The sequence below is a fragment of the Orcinus orca genome, chromosome 4 (genome assembly GCF_937001465.1).
Source record: "Orcinus orca chromosome 4, mOrcOrc1.1, whole genome shotgun sequence".
NCBI lineage: Eukaryota > Metazoa > Chordata > Mammalia > Artiodactyla > Delphinidae > Orcinus > Orcinus orca.
The window spans coordinates 78,441,908-78,469,183 of record NC_064562.1 but is presented as its reverse complement, the minus strand read 5'-3'; the positions used below and the strand labels follow the sequence as shown (position 1 = coordinate 78,469,183).

The 27,276-nt window shown below is 38.9% G+C and overlaps 1 protein-coding gene across 6 annotated transcripts in view; it reads left to right on the top strand.

Annotated features, from left to right (window-relative positions):
- The window catches only part of LOC101286016 (RE1-silencing transcription factor), a 167,613-nt gene extending 150,442 nt beyond the window's left edge, over nucleotides 1–17,171 (top strand). For all 6 annotated transcript variants that reach the window (XM_049709304.1, XM_049709302.1, XM_049709303.1 and 3 more), the window contains 2 exons: nucleotides 4,437–4,520; nucleotides 11,621–17,171. In XM_049709304.1, coding sequence (XP_049565261.1) covers nucleotides 4,437–4,520; nucleotides 11,621–13,557 — 2,021 coding nt within the window. In that variant the 3' untranslated portion in view covers nucleotides 13,558–17,171. The remainder of the gene's footprint in view (nucleotides 1–4,436; nucleotides 4,521–11,620) is intronic.
- Nucleotides 17,172–27,276: the final 10,105 nt, after the last annotated feature.

The following is a 27,276-nucleotide window of genomic DNA, read 5'->3' as shown; positions in this document are numbered from 1 at the left end:
TGTATATTTTCAATTTTTTATGTATACTTTTTTAAAAATAGGATCTCTACTTTTTGCCATTTCTTAATTTTACAGTGGTTTCTTTTCACTTAATTACTGTCTAGGTGACTAATTTTAATGGCTGTATTTTATATACGTCATCATTCATTACTTAACTTTTTCTCCACATTAAAGTTGCTGTTTCCACAATAAGGTTATGACTTACATAGCTAACATTGGTTGTACATATCTCATTTCATTTTAGTGTTAAACTTACTTGGTCTTAATACATTTTTTATTAAAAAAATTTTTTTATTTATGTGTTTTTTAAATTAATTAAATTTTTTGGCTGCGTTGGGTCTTGGTTGCTGCACACGGGCTTTCTTTAGTCGCGGTGAGCGGGGGCTACTCTTCACTGCGGTGCGCGGGCTTCTCATTGCGGTGGCTTATCTTGTTGTGGAGCACAGGCTCTAGGCGCGCGGACTTCAGTAGTTGCAGCACGTGGGCTCAGTAGTTGTGGCTCGCGGGCTCTAGAGCGCAGACTCGGTATTTGTGGCACACGGGCTCAGTTGCTCCGTGGCATATGGGATCTTCCTGGACCAGGGATCGAACCTGTATCCCCTGCATTGGCAGCTGGATTCTTAACCACTGCACCACCAGGGGAGTCCTGGTCTTAATACATTTTTTAAAAAAATATTTGTTTTATTTTTGGCTGTGTTGGGTCTTAGTTGTGGCATGTGGGATCTTTCGTTGCGGTGTGTGGGCTTCTCTCTAGTTGTGGTGCAGGGGCTCCAGAGCGTGTGGTCTCTGCAGTTGTGGTACATGGACTCATTAGTTGGTGGAGCTCAGATTGCGTGGGCTCTGCAGTTGTGGTACACGGGCTCATTAGTTGGTGGAGCTCAGGCTCAGTTGCCCTGTGGTATGTGGGATCTTAGTTCCCGGACCAGGGATCAAACCCACGTCCCCTGCATTGGAAGGTGGATTCTTAACCACTGGAGCAGGAGGGAAGCCCCTGTCTTAATACTTTTAAAAAGCTTTTTCCCCCAGTATTACCTAATTTGTGGTTTTTTAAAAGAAAAAAATTTCAAAACAGTTTGTTGGTGTATAAATAGAAGGATAGTATTTATTATGTAAATTCTGAGAGTATCAGTGGTATTAAATGCATGGTTCTGAAAATGGTATTTATGGAAAAATTAATTCATCTAGTGCTGAAGAGCAGAGGAGATAAGAAGCGATCATCAGCAGGAATCATTTGTTTCTTATTTCTCCCTTAGGTAGCCTACTTTTCAGGTTCACTTAGTGGGTGTGTTATGTTCCTGTATTGAGTGCTCAGTGTTAGGTGCTTTCTTCTACTCTCTCCTAATCTTCAGAACAATTTACTGAGGAAGACGGTGTTTACTGAGGGAGAACTTCAGGCTTGATAGCCTAAAGTGATGTGCCCATGGTCACATACAACTAAGATTCAAACTTCTGAATCTCATTTTATAGGTAATCATCATGGTAGGGGGCTGAGGATTTCCATTTGAGTCTTCAATCAAAAGAGTTTTCATTTTGTGGTTTTGATATCCAGTTCACAAATTTTACTTTAGTGCATTCATTTTTTTTTTAATGTATTTATTTATTTATATTTTGGCTGCATTGGGTGTTCGTTGCTGTGTGCTGGCTTTCTTTAGTTGCAGCGAGTGGGGGCTACTGTTTGTTGTGGTGTGTGGGCTTCTCATTGTGGTGGCTTCTCGTTGTGGAGCACAGGCTCTAGTCGCGCGGGCTTCAGTAGTTGTGGCGTGCAGGCTCAGTAGTTGTGGTTCTCGGGCTCTAGAGCGCAGGCTCAGCAGTTGTGCACGGGCTTAGTTGCTCCGCTGCATGTGGGATCTTCCTGGACCAGGGCTCAAACCCGTGTCCCCTGCATTGGCAGGTGGATTCTTAACCACTGCGCCACCAGGGAAGTCCTCACAAATTCTACTTTAAAAGATGATGTTTTTGCCTATATGTGTGACTGAAAAATTACTAGCACTTCTAGAGTATTTATGCCTATTTTGGTGAGTTGCACAGGCAGAAGCAACTTGTTTCGTTACGAAGAATTTAAAAGTAGATTATCCTTAGTTGATCCTTCACATTAATCTGTAAGGGTATCAAATTTTTCTTCTGTTAACTTTTTTTGGTAACAGCTTGACTGATACACAATTGATGTACCATATAATTCACTGTAGATTGGCCTGTTCTGAACATTTCATATCAATGGAATCATATAATATGTGGCCCTCAGTGGCTACCTTTTTTCACTTAGTATAATGTCTTCAAGGTTCATCCATGTCCTATGTACAGTACTTGTTTTCCTTTTACTGCCAAATAATACTCTCTTGTATGGATAAGCAACATTTTGTTTATCTGTTTATCAGTTAATGGATTTTTGGATTATTTCCACTTTTTGGATATTATGAGTAATGTTGCTGTGACCATTCTTATACAAGTTTTTGTGTAGACATACGTTTTTATTTCTCTTGGGTAAATATACACCTAGGAGTGGAATTGCTAGGCCATATGGTAATTATGTTTAATCATTTGAGGGACCGGCAAACTGTTTTCCAGAGTGGCTGCACTGTTTTACAGTCTCACAAGCACTGTATCAGGGTTCCAAATTCTCCACAACCTAACAAATAAATGTTAACATCTGTTATTTTTGATTATAGCCATGTTGGTGCGTGTGAAATCTTCATCTCACTGCGGTTTTGTTTTAATTTCTCTTGTGGCTAATGATACTATGCATCTTTTCATGTGATTATTGGCCAATTATGTATCTTTTTTTACAAAAATACATTCAACATTTTTTTTTTTTTTTGCGGTATGAGGGCCTCTCCCGTTGCGGAGCACAGGCTCTGGACACGCAGGCTCAGCGGCCATGGCTCACAGGCCCAGCCGCTTCGCGGCATGTGGGATCTTCCCAGACCAGGGCATGAACCCGTGTCCCCTGCATCAGCAGGTGGACTCTCAACCACTGCGCCACCAGGGAAAGCCCACATTCAACATTTTTTAAGCTATCTTAACATTCATCCAGGCTAAAGTAGGCATTCTGTTACCATGAGCTATTTATGTCTAATCTATAGTACCAGCTAATAACAGCTGAACAGTTATTAGGAACACATTTCACACTTACCACCACATTCTCTTTTTATTTTTCACTCTGTCTATTCCTTTCCTTGTCCCATGTTATTAAATACATCTATTACTGTAATGTATAATATAGACAAAATAATAACTGTTGTTTATGTGCCAGGCACAGGGGTTGAATGCTCTACAGGTATTATCTTAAATTCTCACAATTCTAGAAAATGAAGGTAGTGTTACTGTTATAGATGAGGAGGCTTGCCTGAAGTCATACTTATTATCTTGTGGCCAAAAAATAGACAAAAACAAATTGTCAAGGTGTTTTTTTCAGTATATTTTGTGGTTGACAACCCCTGTCCAAAAAACACACATGTTCTGCCTTTGAATCTTAAATTCTTTAGTAGTAAATCACTGGTCTGTTATTGTCAGCTGGTCGCTGTCCCTGTGGCTTTATGAGTATAATTTAAAACTGACCTGAGTCTGGGACTTCCCTGGTGGCGCAGTGGTTAAGAATCCACCTGCCAATACAAGGGACATGAATATGAGCCCTGGTCCGGGAAGATCCCACATGCCGCAGAGCATCTAAGCCCGTGCGCCACAACTACTGAGCCTGTGTGCTAGAGCCCGTGAGCCACAACTACTGAAGCCCGCGTGCCTAGAGCCAGTGCTCCACAACAAGAGAAGCCACCGTAATGAGAAGCCTGTGCACCACAACAAAGAGTAGTAGCTCCTGCTCGCCGCAACTAGAGGAAGCCCGCACGCAGCAACGAAGACCCAACGCAGCCAAAAAATACATAAATTTAAAAAAGAAAAAGAAAACTGACCTGAGTCTTCTATAAAACTTCTAATTAGCACTTGAAATTTTTAGCTTAAAACAATAGCCTCCCCACTCAAAAATGTTATTGCTTTAAGCTAACAATTTAAAATGGTAGATTTATCATTTATAAGGATCCAAAAAATTACCCAAGCCATAGCATCAGAAAATTTGGGTACATGGTTTTTTTAAGGATAATTCTGATTTTCAGAAGTTGATTGATACCTGATCAAGATAATTTTTCAGTTCTTAATATTTGCTATTACACATGTAGCATTACTGTGAAAATTAAAAGGGCTGTAATTCAGAAAGCCAATGATACTTTTTCTTCAGCAAAGCAGAAATAATGTAGTTATGTGTATTCTGAATTAAGTCATTTACTGTTTCAATAAATGATAAAAATTGGCCATTTTGCCAATAATAGGGAGAAAAAATTCTTGGTAAAAAATTTTTGCTCAGTATTGAATAATGTATGTATTGTTAGTGAGAATTGTATTTGCCTTATTTTATTATTTGAACATTAATCATTATATTTTTGTAGGAGAACGTCCGTATAAATGTGAGCTTTGTCCTTATTCAAGTTCTCAGAAAACTCATCTAACCAGACATATGCGTACTCATTCAGGTTGGTAAGAAATCGGAATTTTTCTATCATTTTTAGTAAACTACCATTATAAGGAAGTTCTTCTAGACCTGGAACTGGGTCATTATTTATGATTTATTTTTAATATAATTTGGATATTTATATACTTTTAATAATTTCAGTGTGTGGCTGCTGGGTTCCAGGGATTCCTACTTAGCTGCTTTCCTGAAATTTGGATTTGTGCTCTTGAGAGTTGATAAGGTTTCTGAGGATTGATTAACAAAAGCCAAACTTTAAGGAATGATTGATAATCCAGGATCCCAGTTTATTAACCTATAATAAATAAAATACAGGACTATAACAAGTGAGAGATTTATCCACTCTAGAACTGAAATAATCATTGTCACCATCCAGAATTGGTCCCCGTTATGAAGGTATATAGATGGCAAAGTTAAAAAGCCAATATTAGCATAGGTGGTCTTGAATGGATAATTATTTCATTTTGGCCACACTGACCCTTGGGTGGTCCTAGAGATATTGACATGGTCCACAACTTCCTTTCCTTTTCTCAGTAGATATGTTACCATTTCATCTTGCATGAAATATTTCGTACTGGAGGAAATACATCCAGTTTGTATTTGCCTTTGTAATATTTTTGTAGGTATCACACTGGATAGTTCCCCCATCCTGCTAACATAGGAATTCGTTTCCCATTGTGAGCACAGTGAATGTTTGTTAAAGGGAATTGACATCTTACTAAGTTTTTTCACGGACTACTCTATTTTTTTTAACATCTTTATTGGAGTGTAATTGCTCTACAACAGTGTGTTAGTTTTTGCTTTATAACAAAGTGAGTCAGCCATACATATACATATATCCCCATATCTCCTCCGTCTTGTTTCTCCCTCCCGCCCTCCCTATCCCACCCCTCTAGGTGGTCACAAAGCACCGAGCTGATTTCCCTATGCTATGTGGCTGCTTCCCACTAGCTATTGATTTTACATTTGGTAGTATATATATGTCCATGCCACTCTCTCACTTTGTCCCAGCTTACCCTTCCCCCTCCCCATGTCCTCAAGTCCATTCTCTATGTCTGCGTCTTTATTCCTGTCCTGCCCCTAGGTTCTTCAGAACTTTTTTTTTTAGATTCCATATATATATGTTAGCATACGGTATTTGTTATTCTCTTTCTGACTTATTTCACTCTGTATGACAGACTGTAGGTCCATCCGCCTCACTACAAATAACTCCATTTCATTTCTTTCTATGGCTGAGTAATATTCCATTGTATGTATGTGCCACATCTTCTTTATCCATTCATCTGTCGATAGACACTTAGGTTGCTTCCATGTCCTGTCTGTTGTAAATAGAGCTGCAATGAACATTGTGGTACATGACTCTTTTTGAATTATGGTTTCTCATGGTATATGGTAGTGGGATTGCTGGGTCAGATGGTAGTTTTATTTTTAGTTTTTTTTCTTTAACTTTTTTTAAAATTTATTTGTTTTATTTATTTATTTTTGGCTGCATTGGGTCTTTGTTGCTGCGTGTGGGCTTTCTCTAGTTGCGGTGAGCGGGGGTTACTCTTCGTTGCAGTGAGCAGGCTTCTCATTGCAGTGGCTTCTCTTGTTGTGGAGCATGGGCTCTAGGCACACGGGCTTCAGTAGTTGTGGCTTGCGGGCTTTAGGGCGCAGGCTCAGTAGTTCTGGAGCACACATTTAGTTGCTCTGCGGCATGTGGGCTCTTCACGGACCAGGACTCGAACCCTTGTCCCCTGCATTGGCAGGCGGATTCTTAACCACTGCACCACCAGGGAAGCCCTGTTTTTAGTTTTTTAAGGAATCTCCATACTGTTCTCCGTAGTGGCTGTATCAATTTACATTCCCACCAACAGTGCAAGAGGGTTCCATTTTCTCCACACCCTCTCCAGCATTTATTGTTTGTAGATTTTTTGATGATGGCCATTCTGTGAGGTGATACCTCATTGTAGTTTTGATTTGCATTTCTCTAATGATTAGTGATGTTGAGCATCCTTTCATATGTTTGTTGGTGATCTGTATATCTTCTTTGGAGAAATGTCTGTTTAGGTCTTCTGTCCATTTTTGGTTTGGGGTGTTTGTTTTTTTGATGTTGAGCTGCATGAGCTGCTTGTAAATTTTGGAGATTAATCCTTTGTCAGTTGCTTTGTTTGCAAATATTTTCTCCCATTCTGAGGGTTGTATTTTCATCTTGTTTATGGTTTCCTTTGCTGTGCAAAAGCTTTGAAGTTTCATTAGGTCCCATTTGTTTATTTCTGTTTTTATTTCCATTTCTCTAGGAGGTGGGTCAAAAAGGATCTTGCTGTGATTTATGTCATAGGGCATTCTGCCTGTTTTCCTGTAAGAGTTTTATAGTGTCTGGTCTTACATTTAGGTCTTTAATCCATTTTGAGTTTATTTTTGAGTATGGTGTTAGGGAGTGTTCTAATTTCATTCTTTTACATGTAGCTGTCAGTTTTCCCAGCACCTCTTATTGAAGAGGCTGTCTTTTCTTCATTGTATATTCTTGCCTCCTTTATCAAAAATAAGGTAACCACATGTTCTTGGGTTTACCTCTGGGCTTTCTATCCTGTTGCATTGATCTATATTTCTGTTTTTGTGCCAGTACCATACTATCTTGATTACTGTAGCTTTGTAGTATAGTCTGAAGTCAGGGAGCCTGATTCCTCCAGCTGTGTTTTTCTTTCTCAAGATTGCTTTGGCTATTCGGGGTCTTTTGTGTTTCCATACAAATTGTGAAATTTTTTGTTCTAGTTCTGTGAAAAATACCAGTGGTAGTTTGATAGGGATTGCATTGAATCTGTAGATTGCTTTGGGTAGTATAGTCATTTTCACAGTGTTGATTCTTCCAATCCAAGAACATTGTATATCTCTCCATCTGTTTGTATCCTCTTTAATTTCTTTCATCAGTGTCTTATAGTTTTCTGCATACAGGTCTTTTGTCTCCTTAGGCAGGTTTATTCCTAGGTATTATTTTTTTGTTGTTGTAATGGTAAATGGAATGTTTCCTTCATTTCTCTTTCAGATTTTTCATCATTAGTGTATAGGAATGCCAGAGATTTCTGTGCATTAATTTTGTATCCTGCTACTTTACTAAATTCATTGATTAGCTCTAGTAGTTTTCTGGTAGCATCTTTAGGATTCTCTATGTATAGTATCATGTCATCTGCAAACAATGACAGCTTTACTTCTTCTTTTCCAATTTGGATTCCTTTTATTTCTTTTTCTTCTCTGATTGCTGTGGCTGAAACTTCCAAAATTATGTTGAATAATACTGGTGAGAGTGGAGAACCTTGTCTTGTTCCTGATGTTAGGGGAAATGGTTTCATTTTTTCACCATTGAGAATGATGTTGGCTGTGGGTTTGTCATATATAGCCTTTATTATGTTGAGGTAAGTTCCCTCTGTGCCTACTTTCTGGAGGGTTTTTATCATAAATGGGTGTTGAATTTTGTCGAAAGGTTTTTCTGCATCTATTGAGATGATGATATGGTTTTTCTCCTTCAGTTTGTTAATATAGTGTATCACATTGATTAATTTGGGTATATTGAAGAATCCTTGCATTCCTGGGATAAACTCCACTTGATCATGGTGTATGATCCTTTTAATGTGCTGTTGGATTCTGTTTGCTATTATTTTGTTGAGGATTTTTGCATCTATATTCATCAGTGATATTGGCATGTAGTTTTCTTTCTTTTTGACATCTTTGTCTGGTTTTGGTATCAGGGTGATGGTGCCCTTGTAGAATGAGTTTGGGAGTGTTCTTCCCTCTGCTATATTTTGGAAGGGTTTGAGAAGGATAGGTGTTAGCTCTTCTCTAAATGTTTGACAGAATTTGCCTGTGAAGCCATCTGGTCCTGGGCTCTTGTTTGTTGGAAGATTTTTAATCCCAGTCTCAATTTTCAGTGCTTGTGATTGGTCTGTTTATATTTTTTATTTCTTCCTGGTTCAGTCTCGGAAGGTTGTGCTTTTCTAACAATTTGTCCGTTTCTTCCAGATGGTCCATTTTATTGGCATATAGTTGCCTGTAGTAATCTCTCATGATACTTCGTATTTCACGATACTTCATATTTCTGCATGATACTTCGAATCCTGCAGTCAGTTGTTACTTCTCCTTTTTCATTTCTAATTCTATTGATTTGATTCTTTTCCCTTTTTTTCTTGATGAGTCTGGCTAATGGTTTATCATTTTTCTTCTCAGGACTACTCCTTTTAAGATTAAAAAAATACTTTCTTAAGCAAAAATTATTTTCCTCTCGCCAAATACTTGATGGTTACTATGGAGGCACTTTTTTTTTTTTGGCTGCACATCCTTCAGGATCTTAGTTCCCCGATCAGGGATTGAACCTGTACCCCCTGCAGTGGAAGCGCAGAGTCCTAACTGCTGGACCACCAGGGAATTCTGTGGAGGCGCTGTTTAATAGCTGGGTCATTTGACACATTTTATGGTTTGAGAGTCTTTTTATGAATTTTAGATTTTTTTTTTTGGCCACTCCAGGCAGCATGTAAGATCTTAGTTCCTCCACCAGTGATTGAACCCGTGCCCCTTGCATTGGGAGCTCAGAGTCTTAACCACTGGACTGCCAGGGAAGTCCCTAGAATAATTTTTTAATAATTTTTATTAAGGTTTAATTTACACATACAAAAATGCACGCATCTTAGGTATATGGGGCAGTGACTTTATGTTTTCTCTTGTTTGACTACACCATCTAGGCGGAGACATGAAATGTTTTACCACCTTCAGAAAAGTTCCCTCCTTACCCTTTCTAGTCAGTACTCCCATAGTCCCCCCTCAACTGATACTCTGACTTACGTTAAGAAATGTAACATCTTTCTGTAAAATATTTTTGAGATAGATTTCATGCTGCATTTTCAGAACTCTAAATTTATTGCTGAGTAGTATGCCCCTATACTCACTAATTAAAATTTCCCTTGTTACTCTTTCTGGGCTCTTCTTGATAAGCATGTGTAAAGCTTATAAAACTCCCTTTTTGAATTTGCCTTACATCTATAAATTCATTTGGGAAGAATTAAACAGACATCTGACATTTATAAAGATGAAAAGCAGGTAAATTTTACCAGAACTGGAAAAGGGAATTAAGTTAAAACTGTTGGTACAGGGCAAAAGAATTTTCATTTAGCTAGGTATTAATAAGCTAAACTTGATGAATTGATTTTCCAATACAAGAAGGATTTGATGGCAATAAAGCAAAAATGGGGATGGGGTGAATGAATCAAATAAATGATGTCACAGTTTTATACAGACTCCTAGGAACTCCCATTCTCTGACCGTTTCACAGGTGGGGGCTTGCATCTTGTTTGATTCTGACTGTGAAGATACTCTCATTCATTGGGGCTTATAAAATGATGACATTTTCTTTATAATTCTTTTAAGAGCACAACTATTTTCCTGAAGAGATAAACTCCATTTATCAGCTGTTTGTTTACTCAAAAGTAGGATTTATGTACTAAGGCAGGATAGGCACATGAAATCTTCCCTTTTGTTTACCTATTCTAAAACTTACCAGTTCATTCCAAAAGTGATGACTTACAGGTAATGTGTATTGACTGCTTGGCTATCTATCCTTTGCTAAGAGCTCTATGTGGATTAGATTATTTATAGTTCACAACACTTAAGAATATTTTACAGATGAGGAAGTTGAGCCTTAGAGAGTTTTCAGTACCTTGCTCAAGACTTCACAGTAAGTTGCAGAGCCCATATTTGATCTCCGCACGTATTTTTACTGTAGGACAAGTTTTTAACCGTTACGTCACATACCTTTTCCCCATTCTGTATCTATATATGTTAAGTAAATGTCTCCATTCAAGTCATTCAATGGAGAGGACAAGATAGGGCGAAGTATAGAGTGATGTAGCGTATTGTTAGAAACCTCTATTTATGAATCTGTTAGTGGATTAATAATGGAAAAGAGTTGTCCAGTTAGCTGCATTTACAATCTGACATGGGCGGATAAGTTTTTGTTTTGTGATCGAGTATTCTATCATCAGGCATTTTTTAATCATGTAAAGCTCACCATCTACATGGTTTTACTTCATGTCTGAGTAGTTTTGCTTTATGAAAACATTAAATAAGATTTGATGTGAATTTGAGAATGTTTGAGAGATGAATTTTCATAAATGTCAATTTCCATTTTTCTGCTATGCATTCCATTGGACCAGTGGGGTATGGATACCATTTGGTAATATTTGCTAGAGTGTGATCTAGATGGGTATGTATTCAGATAGAATGAGTTAATCTTAATGCCTTTAATTTGGGGGTTGGGGGTGGGCTTCTAGTCTTGTATGTACGTGTGATTACTTTCTTTGCTAATTTTATATACCATATATATTTGTATGCCCCTTTTCATTTACCTAGTTTCTTTGCCCATTCTTTAGAAGAAGGTGGGAGAAAATCAAGAAAAGATTTCTGACTTGTTATATTTTTGCTGCAGAATAGAAACTCCAGCAGTGAAAAAGTTTGCTAAGTAAAACTTGACTCAGCTCTTGCCACGATGCACAAAAGGGTTAAATTTAAAGGAAAATCCTTTTGCTCCCTGAAGACAAAGCATTCTTTTAAAACTTTCACACAGAAGGTCTGGGAGTGTAGCCTAGAGTGTATAATATTTCTTTTGAAGTCTCAAGGTTTATCTGAACTGTATGGGATTTTTCTGTTCTATTCCATTATACATTTGTTTTAACTAAACATAAAAACTTTAAAATTATCTTATCTCTTTGAGTGCCTTTGCCCCAAAATTAACATCAAGAGCCCAAGTCACTTTTCCAGTAATTGTGTATTTCTTGATGAATCTGTGTCCTTTATTAGTGCTGGAGAGCCCTAGCTTGATGAACTTTTTTGAAGATGGTGATTAACTGATATAATTATTCTCCCATTTGTTATGAGAATCAATGTCAAGAGATAGAGGAAGGATATACAAATAAATATGGTAAATGTAATTTGCATGATAAAGTCTTCAAGAAATAGTTTTGGTGGTTTTTTGTTTGTTTGCTTTTTTACATATATCCAATTCCTTACAAGTATGCTTGAGTAAATCTTGAATTCATTTCTTAATGTATGCCTTCTGCAACGTCTCTCATTTACCTTCAGGTGAGAAGCCATTTAAGTGTGACCAGTGCAGTTATGTGGCCTCTAATCAACATGAAGTAACCCGTCACGCAAGACAGGTTCACAATGGGCCTAAACCTCTTAACTGCCCACACTGTGACTACAAAACAGCAGATAGAAGTAACTTCAAAAAACACGTGGAGCTACATGTTAATCCACGGCAGTTCAACTGCCCTGTATGCGAGTACGCAGCTTCCAAGAAGTGTAATCTGCAGTATCATTTCAAATCTAAGCATCCTACTTGTCCTAATAAGACCATGGATGTCTCAAAAGTGAAGCTAAAGAAAACCAAAAAGCGAGAGGCTGACTTGCCTGATAACAAAATCACCAATGAGAAAACAGAAACAGAGCAGACAAAAATGAAGGGGGATGTGACTGGGAAGAAAAACGAGAGGTCTGTAAAAGTGGAGAAAAAAGATAATGTTTCAAAAGAGAAAAAGCCTTGTAGTAATGCCTCAAGCCAAGTGACTACGAGAACTCGCAAATCGGCACTGGAAGCTAAAGAGATGGATGTGCACCCAGGAAATAATGCAGAAAAAAGCTGTAAAAGCAAGAAAAGCAAAAGGAAGACAGAAGCTGAAGCCCGTTCCTTACAAGAACGTGTGAATGATGAGGAACCTGTGACAAAAAAGAAAAAGAAGGCAGAAAGCAAATCCAGAAATAGTCAGGAAGTGCCGAAGGGTGACAGCAAAGTAGAGGAGAATAAAAAGCAAAGTAGTTGCATGAAAAACAGTGCAAAGAAGAAAACTCTGAGAAGTAAATCATGTAAAAAAAGCGGCAAGCCTGCTCAGAGGAGGCCCACTCAGATAGAGCCTCCTCCTCCCATGGAGTCTGCTGAGGGGGGGTCTGTTCAGACGGAGCCTCCTCCCGCCGCCCCCCCATCTCCTCCTCCTCCCCTTGCCCCTGAGCGGCATGCTGAGGTCGTTCAGACGGAGCGGCCGCCTCCTCCTCCCCCTCCCCCCCCATCCCCTCCTCCACCTCTTCCCCCCGGGGGGCATGCTGAGGTCGAGGTTGTTCAGAAGGGGCCTGTTCATGCGGAGCCTCCTCCTCCTGTGGAGCCGATCCCCAAAAGGTCTCCTCACAAAGATAATGGCAAGGAAAAGACCAACATGCAGAGTGAAATGGCACAGAAGGAGCAAGTCCTTATTGAAGTTGGCTTAGTGCCTGTTAAAGACAGGCAGCTTCTAAAGGAAAGTGCCGGTGCACAGGATCTCTTACCACCATCACCACCTCTGCCAAAGGAAGACTTAAAAGAGGAAGAGTCAGAAGACCAAAAATTAGTCCCTGCAGGGGAAGGACATAAAGAAGCTCCTCTTCAAAAAGTGGAAGCAGATAAGAGTCTAGCTGGTCTTGCTGCTGTTACCAAGGCATCTGCCAGTATTTCATCCTCTGAACAAAACTTGAATATGCCAGAGGGTGAAACTTCAGATGGTAAACGTCAGGCTGACGCTATGCTTTGTGAAATGAAGATGGACGCTGATGAGAAGAAAACAGAGAATCCCCCCGGCAGAGACTCGGCGGTTGAAGAACCAGCTTCACCACCACTTCTTCCTCTACCGCTAGAAAAATGTGAAGCAGTGTCCACAGCTACTGTGGCATCACCTCCTGTCACCGTGGCAGTAAATGAGTCTCAGGAAATGGATGAAGACGAAGGCATCCACAGTCATGATGGAAGTGACCTAAGTGACAACATGTCAGAGGATAGTGATGACTCTGGATTGAATGGGGCTCGGCCAGTTCCACAAGAGACTAGTAGAAAAAATGGAAAGGAAGCCTTGGCAGTCAAAGTGGCCGAGGGAGATTTTGTTTGTATCTTCTGTGATCGTTCTTTTAGAAAGGAAAAAGATTACAGCAAACACCTCAATCGCCATTTGGTTAATGTATACTTCCTTGAAGAGGCAGCTCAAGGGCAGGAGTAAATAAACTTTGGGCAAGGCTTCAGTTCTTAGTTTGTAAGGTCTGTGACATTTTGTATTCATTTGTAGTAATAGACAACCTTTTGTTTTTAAAATTGCTTTAATTAGTATCCAATCTTGATTTTTAAGTGGCATTCTTTTCCTTAGGAATCCGTGTACCTATTGATGTACACATTTTAGCAAAGCCAAGGGAGTTAGTGTAATAAACCAGCGGACATCTAAATCTATTAGCTTTTGCTTTTAATTGAACCCAGAAGGCCAAGGTGGTATTAGAGCATTCTGTCGATTTGTTCAGCTTTAATTTGTGAGTTTTTTCCTCATGTCTATCTTCCTGTTTCACGTTAGTTTATTCTTAGTTCCTTGTTTAGCTCTGTAAAAATTAGCATACTTAAATAGCAAATTACTTGAAGAATTTGCCTGCTTTATATAAAGTTAGCACTTTAAAATTGTTTTAGAGATGAGAAGAGACATTTAAATTGAAGAGAAATTCTCCCAACAATGGATGTTATATCAGTCCAGGTATTTACTTCCTGAGTTTTGATCAGTATATGTGTTTTGTGTATGTCAATCGTCATAAAAAGTGGTTTTGGTGGGTTTTTTTTTTTTCGGTGCTTTAATGCCTTAAGATGTTGCACATTGTTGTTTTTAACCTATGCAGTTAAATTTTTTCTAGAAATAGCATTTGTGTTGTAACACTTTATATCTATATATGCATGTTTATTTTGACCTCTTTGGAGGGATGCTTAAGTCTTGTTTGCAAAAGAGCAGTTTTCTTTTCCCCTGCTGCAATTGTCTTTTTTGCAGAATATTAGTCTGTTCAAATTTGTGAGCAAATGAAAGATGCCGGTTCAGTCCATTGATTTTGATTTTAACATCTTATATCTATGCCAGAATCTGTATTTCATATAAGTTATTTATTTTAAATTGATGTGGTGAATCACAGCTCTCAGTTTGAACTTTACAATAAATAAACCACTAGGCTCCATACTGAATGGATTTTTATCTCAAGTACCAACCGTAAGTAAACTTTTGGCCTGTTTTAGTAGATTTGCTTCCTAAATGTATGGTGTTAAATCGTATCTTAGAGGAAAACCTCTTCTCATAGATGGTTGGTGTATTTATGGCTACTCCGCTGAATAAAGAACTGTAATTTTTATCTGGAAGCTGCAAATCTGGAATTGGGAGGCATAGTTACTCCTTCAAGTTATACAGGATTATCAGTTTGTGAGATTCCAAAGCCATAGCAATTATGTGGAAAACCTAGGATGAGAAAGGGTAGTATGAGTGCTGGTAGACCAGCTGCTACTTCCTGTGAATTCAATGAAAAAGGCCTGGTGAAAGTTAAGTTCAGTCCAGATTAAAAAATCATACTTTCTCAGGGATGTCCTGGCTGTTCCCGGGACAGCCTTTTTCTACAGGTGAGGCCTCAAATGAATGGAAGCTATTCTGGTGTTCCTACAGGACCACTTTGTATGGAAAAGAGTATGTACCCCATATTTGTTAGTAGGTTCTTTGGCCAGTCACCAAAGAATATGAAAGACTCTAACATAGGTTTTTTTCCTTGCTGATAAGTTATTCATTACAGTAAAATAAAATATGATCCCAGTAGGGAACTTTGATTCCGATCCTCCCATGTTCTATTCTGAAGTAACCACTTTATATTTCATTTATTTTCTTTTGTCTGGTGATCTCTGAGGCAGGTTTCAGAGTTTGGCAATGCAACATGAAAGATTAGGAAAAGTATTAAAGTGTGGGTAGAAAACTTATTAACCTGAGAGTGAAATTTAAGGTAAAAGACATTTGAACCTTGGAATTGGCTGGGAGGCCAAAGATTTAAAGAAGCAGAAGATTTTCTCAAGACATGAGTAAGTTGTTTGTTACTGGTGTGTGTTTTGTTGAATTGTAGGTGAATTCTCAGCTCTGACAATCATTGTCATACAGATCAATCTGCAAATATTTATGTTTTAAAACTTAAATTATAAAGCTAGTTAAACCTTTCTAACAACTAGATTTAATATTCATGGATACATTTTATGTTAAAAAGTTACCTTTTACAGTACATATGAAAATATTTGTGTTAAGTTCAAATTGGAGATTGGGAATCAGTTTGGGGAAGAGGTTTTGTGGATTCTTTGACACTTCAAAAGAAAAAAATATGACTTCTGGGGAATTGGACTAATTTTCTTATTTAGATTTAAAACTAGAATTCCAAAAACAAAAATGTGAAGGAAATTAAAACCCCTTATTATTAAAGTGATCTGTGAAAACATTGTTACTGGAAATTGAATGAACTTGAGGCCTTTCCTCCAGAAAACAAGGACTTGATTGTCAGGCCTATATTAGGTTCTGAACCTTAATGCCATGTATTTGTTCTTATTAAAAATTGTTTCATTGAAAAGTATATTAGTAATATGAACTTCTGGTCTAGTTGGGAGTTCTTCCATTTGAAAAATGTGCTATTTGCATGAGACTGTTTGAATCTTTTTGTTTTCTCAGTTTCCCCTCCACTGGATAGGATTGAAGCTAGACTTTTCCCTTTTGATAACAGAATAAAAAGTGAACATCTTGTTTATAAATTGATGTTTAGTATTAGAGTGAAAGTTGAAATACTTAGAATACATTATAAGCCTAATGCTAGGTAGCCTTGTAAAAATAGATCTCTTTTAACTATCTTCTGCACCTATATTCACATTGCTTTTCAAGATATTTTAAGTTATATTTTTTTCCTCTTTTCAGAGCTGCTTCTTTGGGGCTCTTTTTTTTTTTTTTTAAATTGAGGTGTAATTCACAAAGGGCTACATTTTATTGATAAGACTTCTTATAACTATTGCTAGATGTTTTGCTCTAGTCTTCCAGGAAGGGCCATTTTATTTTTTAGAGTCACTTCTAAAGTCATGTGGTCCTTAACTTTGGGGACTCTTGCATCTGAGTGCTAATTCAGATTTAAGCCTAAGTAACCTCATTGCCTCTCACCCCATGAATGTTGACAATGGATGAAATACTTTGCTGTAGTTCTGGACTAAAATGCTGGGGAAGAAACTTAATTTTCTTTTTTGCACAAATCAGGAAAACAGCTACTGTGCAGAGTTTCCTTTTGACCTCAGCAGATGAACTGGACTGATAGTGTTAATTCAGATTTAAGAAATTATCTGAATCTTGGTTTGAGTTGATTCGGGATCTACATGCAATATTAACTAGATCGGATACCTTTTATATTTTCACATGTATGCATAGGCTCTCCTCACCCTCATCAACATCCATTAGTTATTGAACTTTGTGAACTGGCATTGAAACATTACAACAATGTTTTGTTGCACCAGTTTTGTAAAGTTTTACAGTGCAATACCTGTTACTTTTCAGAGACAAACCAAAGGTTAATTTCTCAAGGATCTTGCTGTTTGCTTTAGCAGCATTTGATGGAGTATCTTTTTTATATATATATACATTTGTAATAGATGAAAAATAAACCAGATTGCAAATCCTTTTTTTTTTTTGAAGCAAACCATGTACCAGGTTTTTGGTCCAAATTGTGTAGGATAAGTTAAATTGCATTCTATTAACCCATATGAGTGTATTTCTGTATGCATAGTTATGTTGAAATAAAGTTTTAAAAAGCATTTTATGCCTTTGTTTATTTTTGGTACATCAAATGTCAAGGAAGCCAAATTTATTTGACCGGAACTGCAAGTGTATTAATAATTCTCAAAATATTTTCCCCCAGATAACCTAGAAGTAGAAAGGTTGTGGAAGTCTTTATTTGGGGTAAACAATCCAGTGGGTAGTAGTCCAAATCCTCTCTTCCTATAATCTGCATTCTGGGAAGTGGATGTGGAGGTAGGGGAGAAACAACCTGAAGACAATTTTATAGGAAGTTTTATGCGGTAATATTTTCCAAACCACAGGTCCCCTTAACAGTTGTAATATACATGTCCATTCTCAGTAGCAGGCCTGGTATCAGTAAATTTTCACGCATAATTGGAAAAAGATGCATTGAAGGGAAAATAAGATTAACTTACATTGAGTGTTCACTGAATGCTAGGGCAGTATTTTAAGGATTTTACTCTACTAGTGGAAGTCTGAGATGAAAGTGAAATCCAAGGGAAAGTGATAAGCCATATTGTAGTAAGGTTCTGCTTCCTTTGTTAATGGAAATAAACAGTTGTGCTTTATGTTGAAGGCTTAGGTATTTTTGGACTTGAGAGAAAAGGGAGAGTGAGTTGGAGAAACATCAGAACAACTGGATTGCATTCTGTCCTGATGCAGCAGGTGACCTAGAAGATCGTGAGTCAGGAAAGAACGCATATTTTTTGTTGAATTGATGAGTGATTCACCCTCTTTCCCCTCCTGCAAGACTTTATCAGCGAAAAGCAAAATGAATTTCCACCATTTATTTTATTGGCATGGTGGAATCGATAACAAGAAGTATGAAAATTTCTGCCTAACTAAGGATATATGGGGAATTTATCACGAATATATAAATGTTATTGATGTGTGACTTGGTTTGTTACCCTCAAGTTACAAGTGTGTTTGGTTACAAGTGTGTTTCTCCAGTCCTTTGCTACTCCTTTCTCAGTCATCCATTTTACGTTTACCCTTTGGCCATGCTTGTATTCTGCTCATGTCTCACTAAGGGCTTGACCCTAGTTTGTAGGCAGAGTTAACGGTACGGTAGTATGAGCTCCCCTCCAAGAGTACTTCAGAGGTCTCGTCTTCAGCTCCATAAGGGCAGGTTGGTGAAGATGCTAAGGATAATGTACTGATCTCTGGTAATCGGGAAGTTTCAGTGTCACAAAATGCCTTTTTAAAGGATTTTGATGCTTGCTGTACTAAGTGCTTGGTTGGCCTTGCAATTAGAGCTGGTTCACGATGGGCCTCTTACTACTGTAATTGGGCAAATCATTTTTAACTTTACTGAACCTGTTTCTTCATCCAGAAAATGGGGGCATATGGTACTTCTATCCATAGAGTGGCTTTTGAGTGTTAAATGCTTTTGTTGGTTTTTTAAATATTTTTTTTGTCTCTGCTGCATGGCTTATGGGATCTTAGTTCCCCGATCAGAGATTGAACCTGAGCAATGGCATTGGAAGCACCGAGTGCGAACCACTGGACCGCCAGGGAATTCCCGAGTGTTAAGTGCTTCTTAAGCACTTAGCCTAGTGCTTGGCATGTAGTTTTAGTATTAAGACCTTTTCCACTAGATAACAAAGCAAGTAAGTATCCTTAAATATATAAAGTGCTTCCTCTGTTTGGCATTGATTAAGTTGTATAAGCCACCTGCTTCTCTTCCATGTCTTGCAAAATAGCTTTTAATGTTAAAGTAGTATGTGGGTTTTTGTGTCAGATGATATTGTAATCTCCACTAGAGTCAGAATGCTTTTGTATTCACTGCTTTACTCAAGTACCTAAAACAATATCTGGCCCTTAGAAGGGCAAATAGTTGATTGCCCAGGCCAAGGATTGTGTTTGTGGTGTTTTTCTGTGTGTGTGCTTCTCCTTAATTTCAACTAATTAATATACAATGGTCGTTTTACTGTAACTTAAAAATTCTGGTAATACAGAAATCTTGGTTCATAGACGTCGGTATTATCTGGATGCATTAGCAAGGCAAGGAGGAGAGTTCACTCAAGTAGCAGGAAATAGCAAGTCTTGAGAAAGCGACTTTAAGAAACAAATGTTTAAACTTACAGAGAAGTTGGAGCAGTGGTACCCTGAAATCTTGTGTACCCATTATTTGGATCCACCACTCACATTTTGCCTTCTGTATATTATGTGTGTCTTATGTGGTGGACCCCCAGAAATTAAGTTGTAGGCATACCCCTTCATCTCTGAATACATCAGTTTGTATCTCCTAAGGATAAGGGCATTCTCTTGTACAATCGTACTGTAAAAATCAAATTCAGGACTTTAAAGATTGGTGTAGTTCAGATTGTGCCAAATCGCTTAATACTAATCTTTAACAATCTCCCTGTTCCTAATCCCTCATTGTATTTAGTTGTCACATCTCTTCAGTTTCCTTTAATTTGGAATAACTCCTTAGCATTCGTCCTTCACAGCATGAAGAGTTGGAAGCTGTTTAAAGAATGCTCCTTAATTTGGATTATTCTGATTGCTTCTTCATGCCTCAATTCAGGTTATGCATCTTGGCAGGAATAGTAAGTACTGGTGCATTACGTCAGAAGACACATGATGCCGTTATTGGTTGTGTTAATTTTTACTATTTGGTTAATGTGTTGTCTACCAGATTTCTCCACTAAGTTATTATTTATTTCCCTTTGTAATTAACATTCTGTGGGATGATAAAGCGAAATTATCTTCAACAAACCCAGTGATTTTAGCGTATATTGATTTTTTGCTTGAGTCAATTATATCTTTTATGGTAACTGATAATCTCTATCAAAAAGAGCTTTCTTTCCCCTTTCCCCATAGACCCAGGTTCTTGTTTCTGTGTTATCTCACAGTCATTTGTTTACCCCCATTCATCCTGTGGGGTTGGGGGAGGGTGCCCTTTCAGGCTTCCTAAATGAGACTCTCGTGAGACTATTACACTGAACGACTGAAACTCAGATTTATCACATTTCTCTCTGCTTATCTTGTAACAGTGCTATAAAATTTATGAAAGCTTGATGGAATGCCTTAAGGATTAAGTTGTGGAAATTTACCAGTGGTCAAGATTCTACCACCAGAAGGGGCAATTTTAGAGAACAGAATCCTAATTCTTATATTGATTTTGAAATACCACACCTTTCATTTCATTTTTTTTTTGTGCTCTAATTACTTTTTAAAGATCACATAATGCACGTACAACTGCATACTTATAAAACTCAAACACGTTAAAATCTATCTTGACTAGCTCTCTTCCTACTAGTCTTCTTACTCTCATTTGTTTCTTAAGAATTAAATACTATTAATGGTTAATATTAACTCTTTACCTCCATATGTGTATGCATGTTAAATGCTTGATTTCTATGCATTTTACATAACTGAGATTATTGATACTCTGCAATGAGTAGAATTTGGAGATCTTTAGTCAGTATTTAGGACTATTTTCATTCTCTACAACTATCGCATCATGTTTTATTGTATGGATATATCTGGTTTTATCACTTTAATTATTGCCAAAATTGGTTGACACTTTGGAAGTACTTTGAGAGTGGACGCCATGTGAAGTGAGTGATTCAGGGAACCCATAATATCTTACAGCCTTACAAGTTATTTTTATGCTTGTGTTCTTAAGATAGAACTTCTTTCAGGGCTTCCCTGGTGGAGCAGTGGTTAAGAATCCGCCTGCCAATGCGGGGGACACGGGTTCGAGCCCTGGTCCAGCAAGATCCTACATGCCGCAGAGCAACTAAGCCCGTGTGCCACAAGCTAGAGCCCGTGAGCCACAACTACTGAAACCCACACGCCTAGAGCCCATGTTCCGCAACAAGAGAAGCCACTGCAGTGAGAGGCCTGCGCACTGCAAAGAAGAATAACGCCCACTTGCTGCAACTAAAAAGCCTGCGTGCAAGCAACGAAGAACCAACGCAGCCAAAAATAAATTTCAAAAAAAAGGTAGAACTTTCAGATTTGCTAATAGTAATCATGTCTTGCACTCTTTATGTTCAAGTTTTTTTTGTTTGTTTTAACACAAGATGTATGTATTCGGGATGTTTAATTTAGTGTTGCTTATAATAACAAAATGATGGATAACGTGTTCATTTAACATTCATCATTTATGTGGTAAGGGAGTGGAGATAGCTTAGATTTGCATCTGAATGGAGTTTTTGGTCATCTTAAATTTAGGAAAGTAATACACCCACAGTTAAAAAAAAAACCAAACTATTCCTAAAAGATTTATGATGAAATCAAAATCCTACAGCCTTGTGTTCCCTCCTTTTCTCAGTCACGTAGCTGCTCTATGTATCTGACTCCTGAGGTAAATTTAAGTTAGCATCAGATTTCTTATTTGATAAATTTACAATGGATTCTCTTCACATAGGTTAGAATATATAGCATGTTATACTGCATTTTCCTCAAGGTGATGAACATGCTGAAACCTTGTGGTGGATGAAAGTGGCCACAGATTCTTTGCAGCCCTTCCAGTCAGCTTGAGTCTGTGCTGCCATTGCGACTTGCTTTGACCAATAGAATGCAGAAGAGTGACATTGCGTGATTTCTGGGCTTCAGCCTCCAGAGGCTTTGCAGCTTCTACTCTCATGCTTTTTCTGAACATGATGACCTTGTGAACAAGCCTGAACTAGCCTACTTTAGGATGATATTCTAGGTAGAGAGAGGGACCCATGGAAAAAGGTCCAGGTTTCTCACCTATTACAGCCATCGCAGCTGAAGCTTCTGACATGGACTGAGGTCTGTAAATGCATGTCCCCATAGAGCAGAAGAAACACTGAGCAGAGCCCAGATTAAACTGCCCAACTAAAGAGCCAAATAGAAGCTGTTTCAAGTCACTAAGTTTTGGGGTGGTTAGCTGCTCAGCAACATATGTGGATACAAACCTAATTATGCCCTCAATCTGGTTAAAAAAGAAGCGTTTCCAATTGACAAATGAGTAACTGTACCTAGAAGTTACTGAAGCCACGCTGAATGGTAGAGTTGGTGGGTTAGTGGGACTGCTAAGCATTGTTATCTTTTATTGAACAGTCTTAGCCAAGTCCCTGTGCTGCAAATCTTCAACACATTCCTCAGAATTACTTTATGTAATAGCCTTAGTTGTCCAGTGAAAAACAAATTTTTTTAGCTAGTGCTTCAATAAAATACATCTTTCATCCGATATTTTAAGGGACAGTCGTCCCCATTTTTCTAATTTTCCTTCCTGTTGAATATTTAACCATAGTTTAAAGTCAAAGACAGGAAAAAAATCTTTTTAGGCCGGATGTTAAATGCTGAGGAAAACTGGAGATTAATAAAAAGCCTTTAAGTGGGCAACCAGGATCCCCTTTTAGTGAAAGTAAGATGTGAAAAGGAACAGGAAACAGGATGAGTGCTACACAAGTACAAAAGACAAGGCCACTTAAGTTCAGGGCCAAATTTTGTTTTTGAAGCTATTGGTTTTGTGAATAAATACGGACCACCAGTTCTCCTATGTCACTAATAGGATCAGGATTTTAAATAGGTTTCTATTTTAGGATAGTTTAGTGATCTAATTCTTTGGATGTTTGCATTCCAAATTTCCTGTGTATGTAATTTCCTATTTTCTTTTCTTTTTTTTTTTTTTTTTTTTGCGGTACGCGGGCCTCTCACTGTTGTGGCCTCTCCCGTTGCGGAGCACAGGCTCCAGACGCACAGGCTCAGCGGCCATGGCTCATGGGCCCAGTCGCTCTGTGGCATGTGGGATCTTCCCGGACCGGGGCACGAACTCGTATCCCCTGCATCGGCAGGCGGACTCTTAACCACTGCACCACTAGGGAAGCCCTCCTTTTTTCTTAATCAGGATTGTGGGTTAGGATCTCCACTCATGCTGTGATCTGTCCGTGGTACTTGGCAAAGCTCACTAGCAATGTGAAAAGATTCCCAGCCAGCTATGAAAGCACTTTCGTTTTAAAGCTGCCTGAGATGGTAAGACAGCACGGAAATCACAGTGGGACACTTGTTTAGGTTTGGGCAGCATTGCTGAAGTAAGACAGCAAGGGTGCAGCACACCGTGCGTGCACACACACGCACACACACGCACACACACGCACACACACACACACCAGCTCTGAGGAATTGTTTTTAGGAATATTCTTCTCAGGCTGGAATTGTATATGGGAGGATTCAAAGGAAATTAGGAAGGGTCAGTAACACAGAGTTTACAAGAAAATTGTGTCATTACCTTCTTTGGAGGCCTTCAAAGTGGTTTTCTTTTCTAAGATAACACATTTCCCTCCTAAGGTTGAAAAGTTCTCGCTTTTAGATTTGTAATGGATTCTAGTAAATACAGGAAGTATTGTTGGGTGGTTAAAAACCTGGGTGTTGTTGGAACTTTTCTGTCCTGATTATGATGGTTGTTAAACGAACCTATATGTATATTAAAAATCCATAGAACTGTACATTGAAAGGGGAAAAAAAAGTCATTTTTACTGTATAATTAAACAAACCCACAGGGTACTGGAGCTTGTGTTTGAATCACGGCTCTGTCACTCATTAGTTGTGTGACCCTGGGCAATTACTTTTACCTCAGCTTCATCTCTAAATACAGGTAATAATAGTATATACCTCCTACATGGGGTTGTTCTAAGGATACAGTTAACCTATATAAAATGCTTAAAACAGTGCCTGGCTCATTGTATGTGCTAAATAAGGGCTAGCCACTAGTATTATTATAAGAATGTAAGGAATTAAAAGAAGCTATATGGGCTATCATGTGATCATAGCAGCTAGGAATAGTCTCAAATACAACTATCTTAAGGTATTGCATTTAGGCAGGACGGGAAGAAACCCTAGAAAAGTGTCAGTGCTACTAAGCAAATTTAAGTCTGCTCTATTGCTATTTTTCAGGGAAGGCAAAAAACAACACCCCAAATAGAAAAGTCCTCTCGTTCTAATTCATTCATTCCTGTACTGAATGCTGGCTGTTTTCCAGGGAATTACTGAAAAGTTAGAAAGGATCTTGGCAGTCTCTCATGTCCAAAATTACCTGATGATGTGTTCTCTAGCACGTGTATCTCTGTGTGGCCTCAGTTTTCTCAGATTTACCAATACTCCTGGCCAGATGTACTGACTGTGATTAAGCATCATACCTGTTGCACCTACCAGTGAGAATATTATGACCAAATTCTTCCACTAGGTTGATTAGCCAGAAGGTAAATTCTGAGAATTGTTTGAGAAGCAAAAGCAAGCTTCTGCAAAACAGGAACCTGGGGCTCCAAGCCATGGGTATATTAAGTATGCTCTTAGGTATATTCAGATCATGAAACTCCTGTACTAAATGAGAGAATATCGATGGTCTTTGACATGAAGGGGAAAAGTGAGGCATCATTCCTATATGATGTTAAAACGTTAATTTTCTTTTCTTTTTTTTTTTTTTTTTTTGCGGTATGCGGGCCCCTCATGCTGCGGCCTCTCCCATTGTGGAGCACAGGCTCCGGACGCGCAGGCTCAGCGGCCATGGCTCATGGGCCCGGCCGCTCTGTGGCATCTGGGATCCTCCCAGACCGGGGCACGAACCCGCATCCCCTGCATTGGCAGGCGGACTCCCAACCACTGCGCCACCAGGGAAGCCCCTAAAATGTTAATCTTTAGCCATTCCCACCCACTACAGGGCATCAGTGGGGCAGACAACATGACAGAGACATTAAGAGCAGGCAGAGGTGCTATCTATTGGATTCACGTGAGTCTGAAGTTTTGTTTTTATTGTTTAAGCACTACTCTTTGACAGTTGAAAGAAAACAATCCCCCGGGGAGGAGGAGAGCCGCCAAGAGAAAATGGAACATTCTGAGAAAGAATGGAAATGATTCTATTGCTCCACAAGACAGAGCCAAGTGGGAGGGAAGCCAGGGTAAATGGTCAGAGGCCATCGACAAAACAGCTCGCCTCAGCTTCAGTGCTGGGTTCCTACTCAGTGATTAACAGCTCTGCCATGTCTGGCACAGCTGGAGCTCCAAGTTAGTCATCTGCAGGAAACTAGCCTTGATTTCCATTTTGCAAAAAGCGTCTGAGTGATCAAGAAACACAAGCACACAGGATTGCATCTTGTGCTCCACTTCTTGGTTGTCATGGGAAGTGTCCCAAGTATCATAAACACATTTGGACTCTGGGGAACTACACAGTAAAGCCCTGATGATTGGTAGGGCTTGCTGTTTATGGTAATTAAAAATACAAATGTGTTAAGCTTCACTTTGTAACTTTGAAGAAAATGCTGCTGTTTTAAAGGTGACGGCAGGGGTGGTGGGAAGAGAGATGGGGGTACTTCAGCCTCTGTCCTGTGGACAGGAGGGGGCTGTCCTGACACCTTGCCATTAATTTCTACTCTTTACTAATTCTTGCATGCTGCCACAGTGTAAATGATTAGTGATGGAAGGGCAGTCTTCGCACTTAGTTCAATGGATTAATAAGTGTCAGTAAGCTGGGCTTCCCTGGTGGCGCAGTGGTTGAGAGTCCGCCTGCCGATGCAGGGGACACGGGTTCGTGCCCCGGTCCGGGAAGATCCCACGTGCCGCGGAGCGGCTGGGCCCGTGTGCCATGGCCACTGAGCCTGCGCGTCCGGAGCCTGTGCTCCACAACGGGAGAGGCCACAACGGTGAGAGGCCTGCGTACTGCAAAAAAAAAAAAAATAATAATAAAGTATCAGTAAGCTGACTTAGAAACCAACACAGTAAGAGAACTTTCTTATAGCAAATCCGCTGTGGATCAGTTGGATAGACCGGCAGTGATCCTTGGCTGCATTAGGTTGGCAGAATGTAAATTAATAGCAGATTCTAGCAGCAGTTCATTGCCTTATGCTCAGAGGGCCTTTTCTTTTTTCTGTCTGAGGTATTGTAACCATTCTTTCCTGGCTTTCCTGCCTGTTTTTGCTGAGAATCATAAAAGGTTAGGACTGAGAAATATATAGTGTAACTCCCTCATTTTATAGATGAGAAAATGATGACCCAAAGAGACTGATATAACCAGAGAAACTGAAACTTACTTAGTAAATTGCACTGATACATTGCAAGGTACATTGGAACATTTTTTAGATACTCCTCGGTCAAAACGTAACCATTGAATTTTAGAGGTAAGAGAAACCTGAGAATATAAGTTATGAACATTTAAAAATGGAATCTTTGCTAGTAGAGAGGTGTAAAAGCCTAGAGAGAAGATAAGGAGGGAGAAATGTTCTGCTCTCTAAAATACATTGTAAGTTTTCAGGGTAAATACAGCATCAGTTTTGGGGTTCTGTATTTTTCCACAAATGCCAAGTTTACCATATTTTCTTCATTTAATCTAAAGATTCAGGCCTAAGCTCCAATCTATGAACAGTACATAGAAATATAATGGTCACAATTTTAACTTGTAAAATTAACAGTATTTCATTCTCTCCAAAATCATCTAAAAATCGACTACCAATCATTTTCTCAATTTGGGAAGCTACCGCCCTCTAGAGGGTGGGTCTGGAAACGTCAGGGGTACTTCTCAACTATCACAATGAGGGATGGGGCTGGGAAGTTGCTCCTGGCCTTTCATATCTGGGAAGGATGCACATAAAGAACTACCTTCCCCAAGATGTCAATAGTATTCACTTTGAAACTCAATGAAAGTGAGATCTACAGAGTTTTGACAAGTTGCATTTTAAAACATTGACCGTTTATCCTACAATGACTTACTTAGTGAGAAGGGAGCTAGAGTGTACACGTTGACAGAGACCATGGGACTATTGAGAAGTTCATGCTAAACCTGAGTCCATAGGAAGCTCATGGATCTGCGTTTCAGGCCACCTTACTCCACGAGCGTTTATCTCAACATTGGGATCTGGAACTTGACTGGCCAGTTCATTGTCCACAGCTCTAGTGCCACTTACTCAATTAGGAATACAGAAAGGTAAAGACTTCTGACTGATGTAATGTTATACAGTTTACAGGCAAATGTTGATAAAATGGTTAAAGTGCTCTGATCCTTGCAGAAGAAACTCTGAATGCCAGAAAGACATAACATGAATTCTTTTCTAAGATTTTCAGGCCCTTTTAGATTATGTAAGAGAAACTTCTACTTGTTTTCCAGTTTCCATTCTCCCTTTCTTCCCTTAAGTAATACAAGTCCGAAATCCC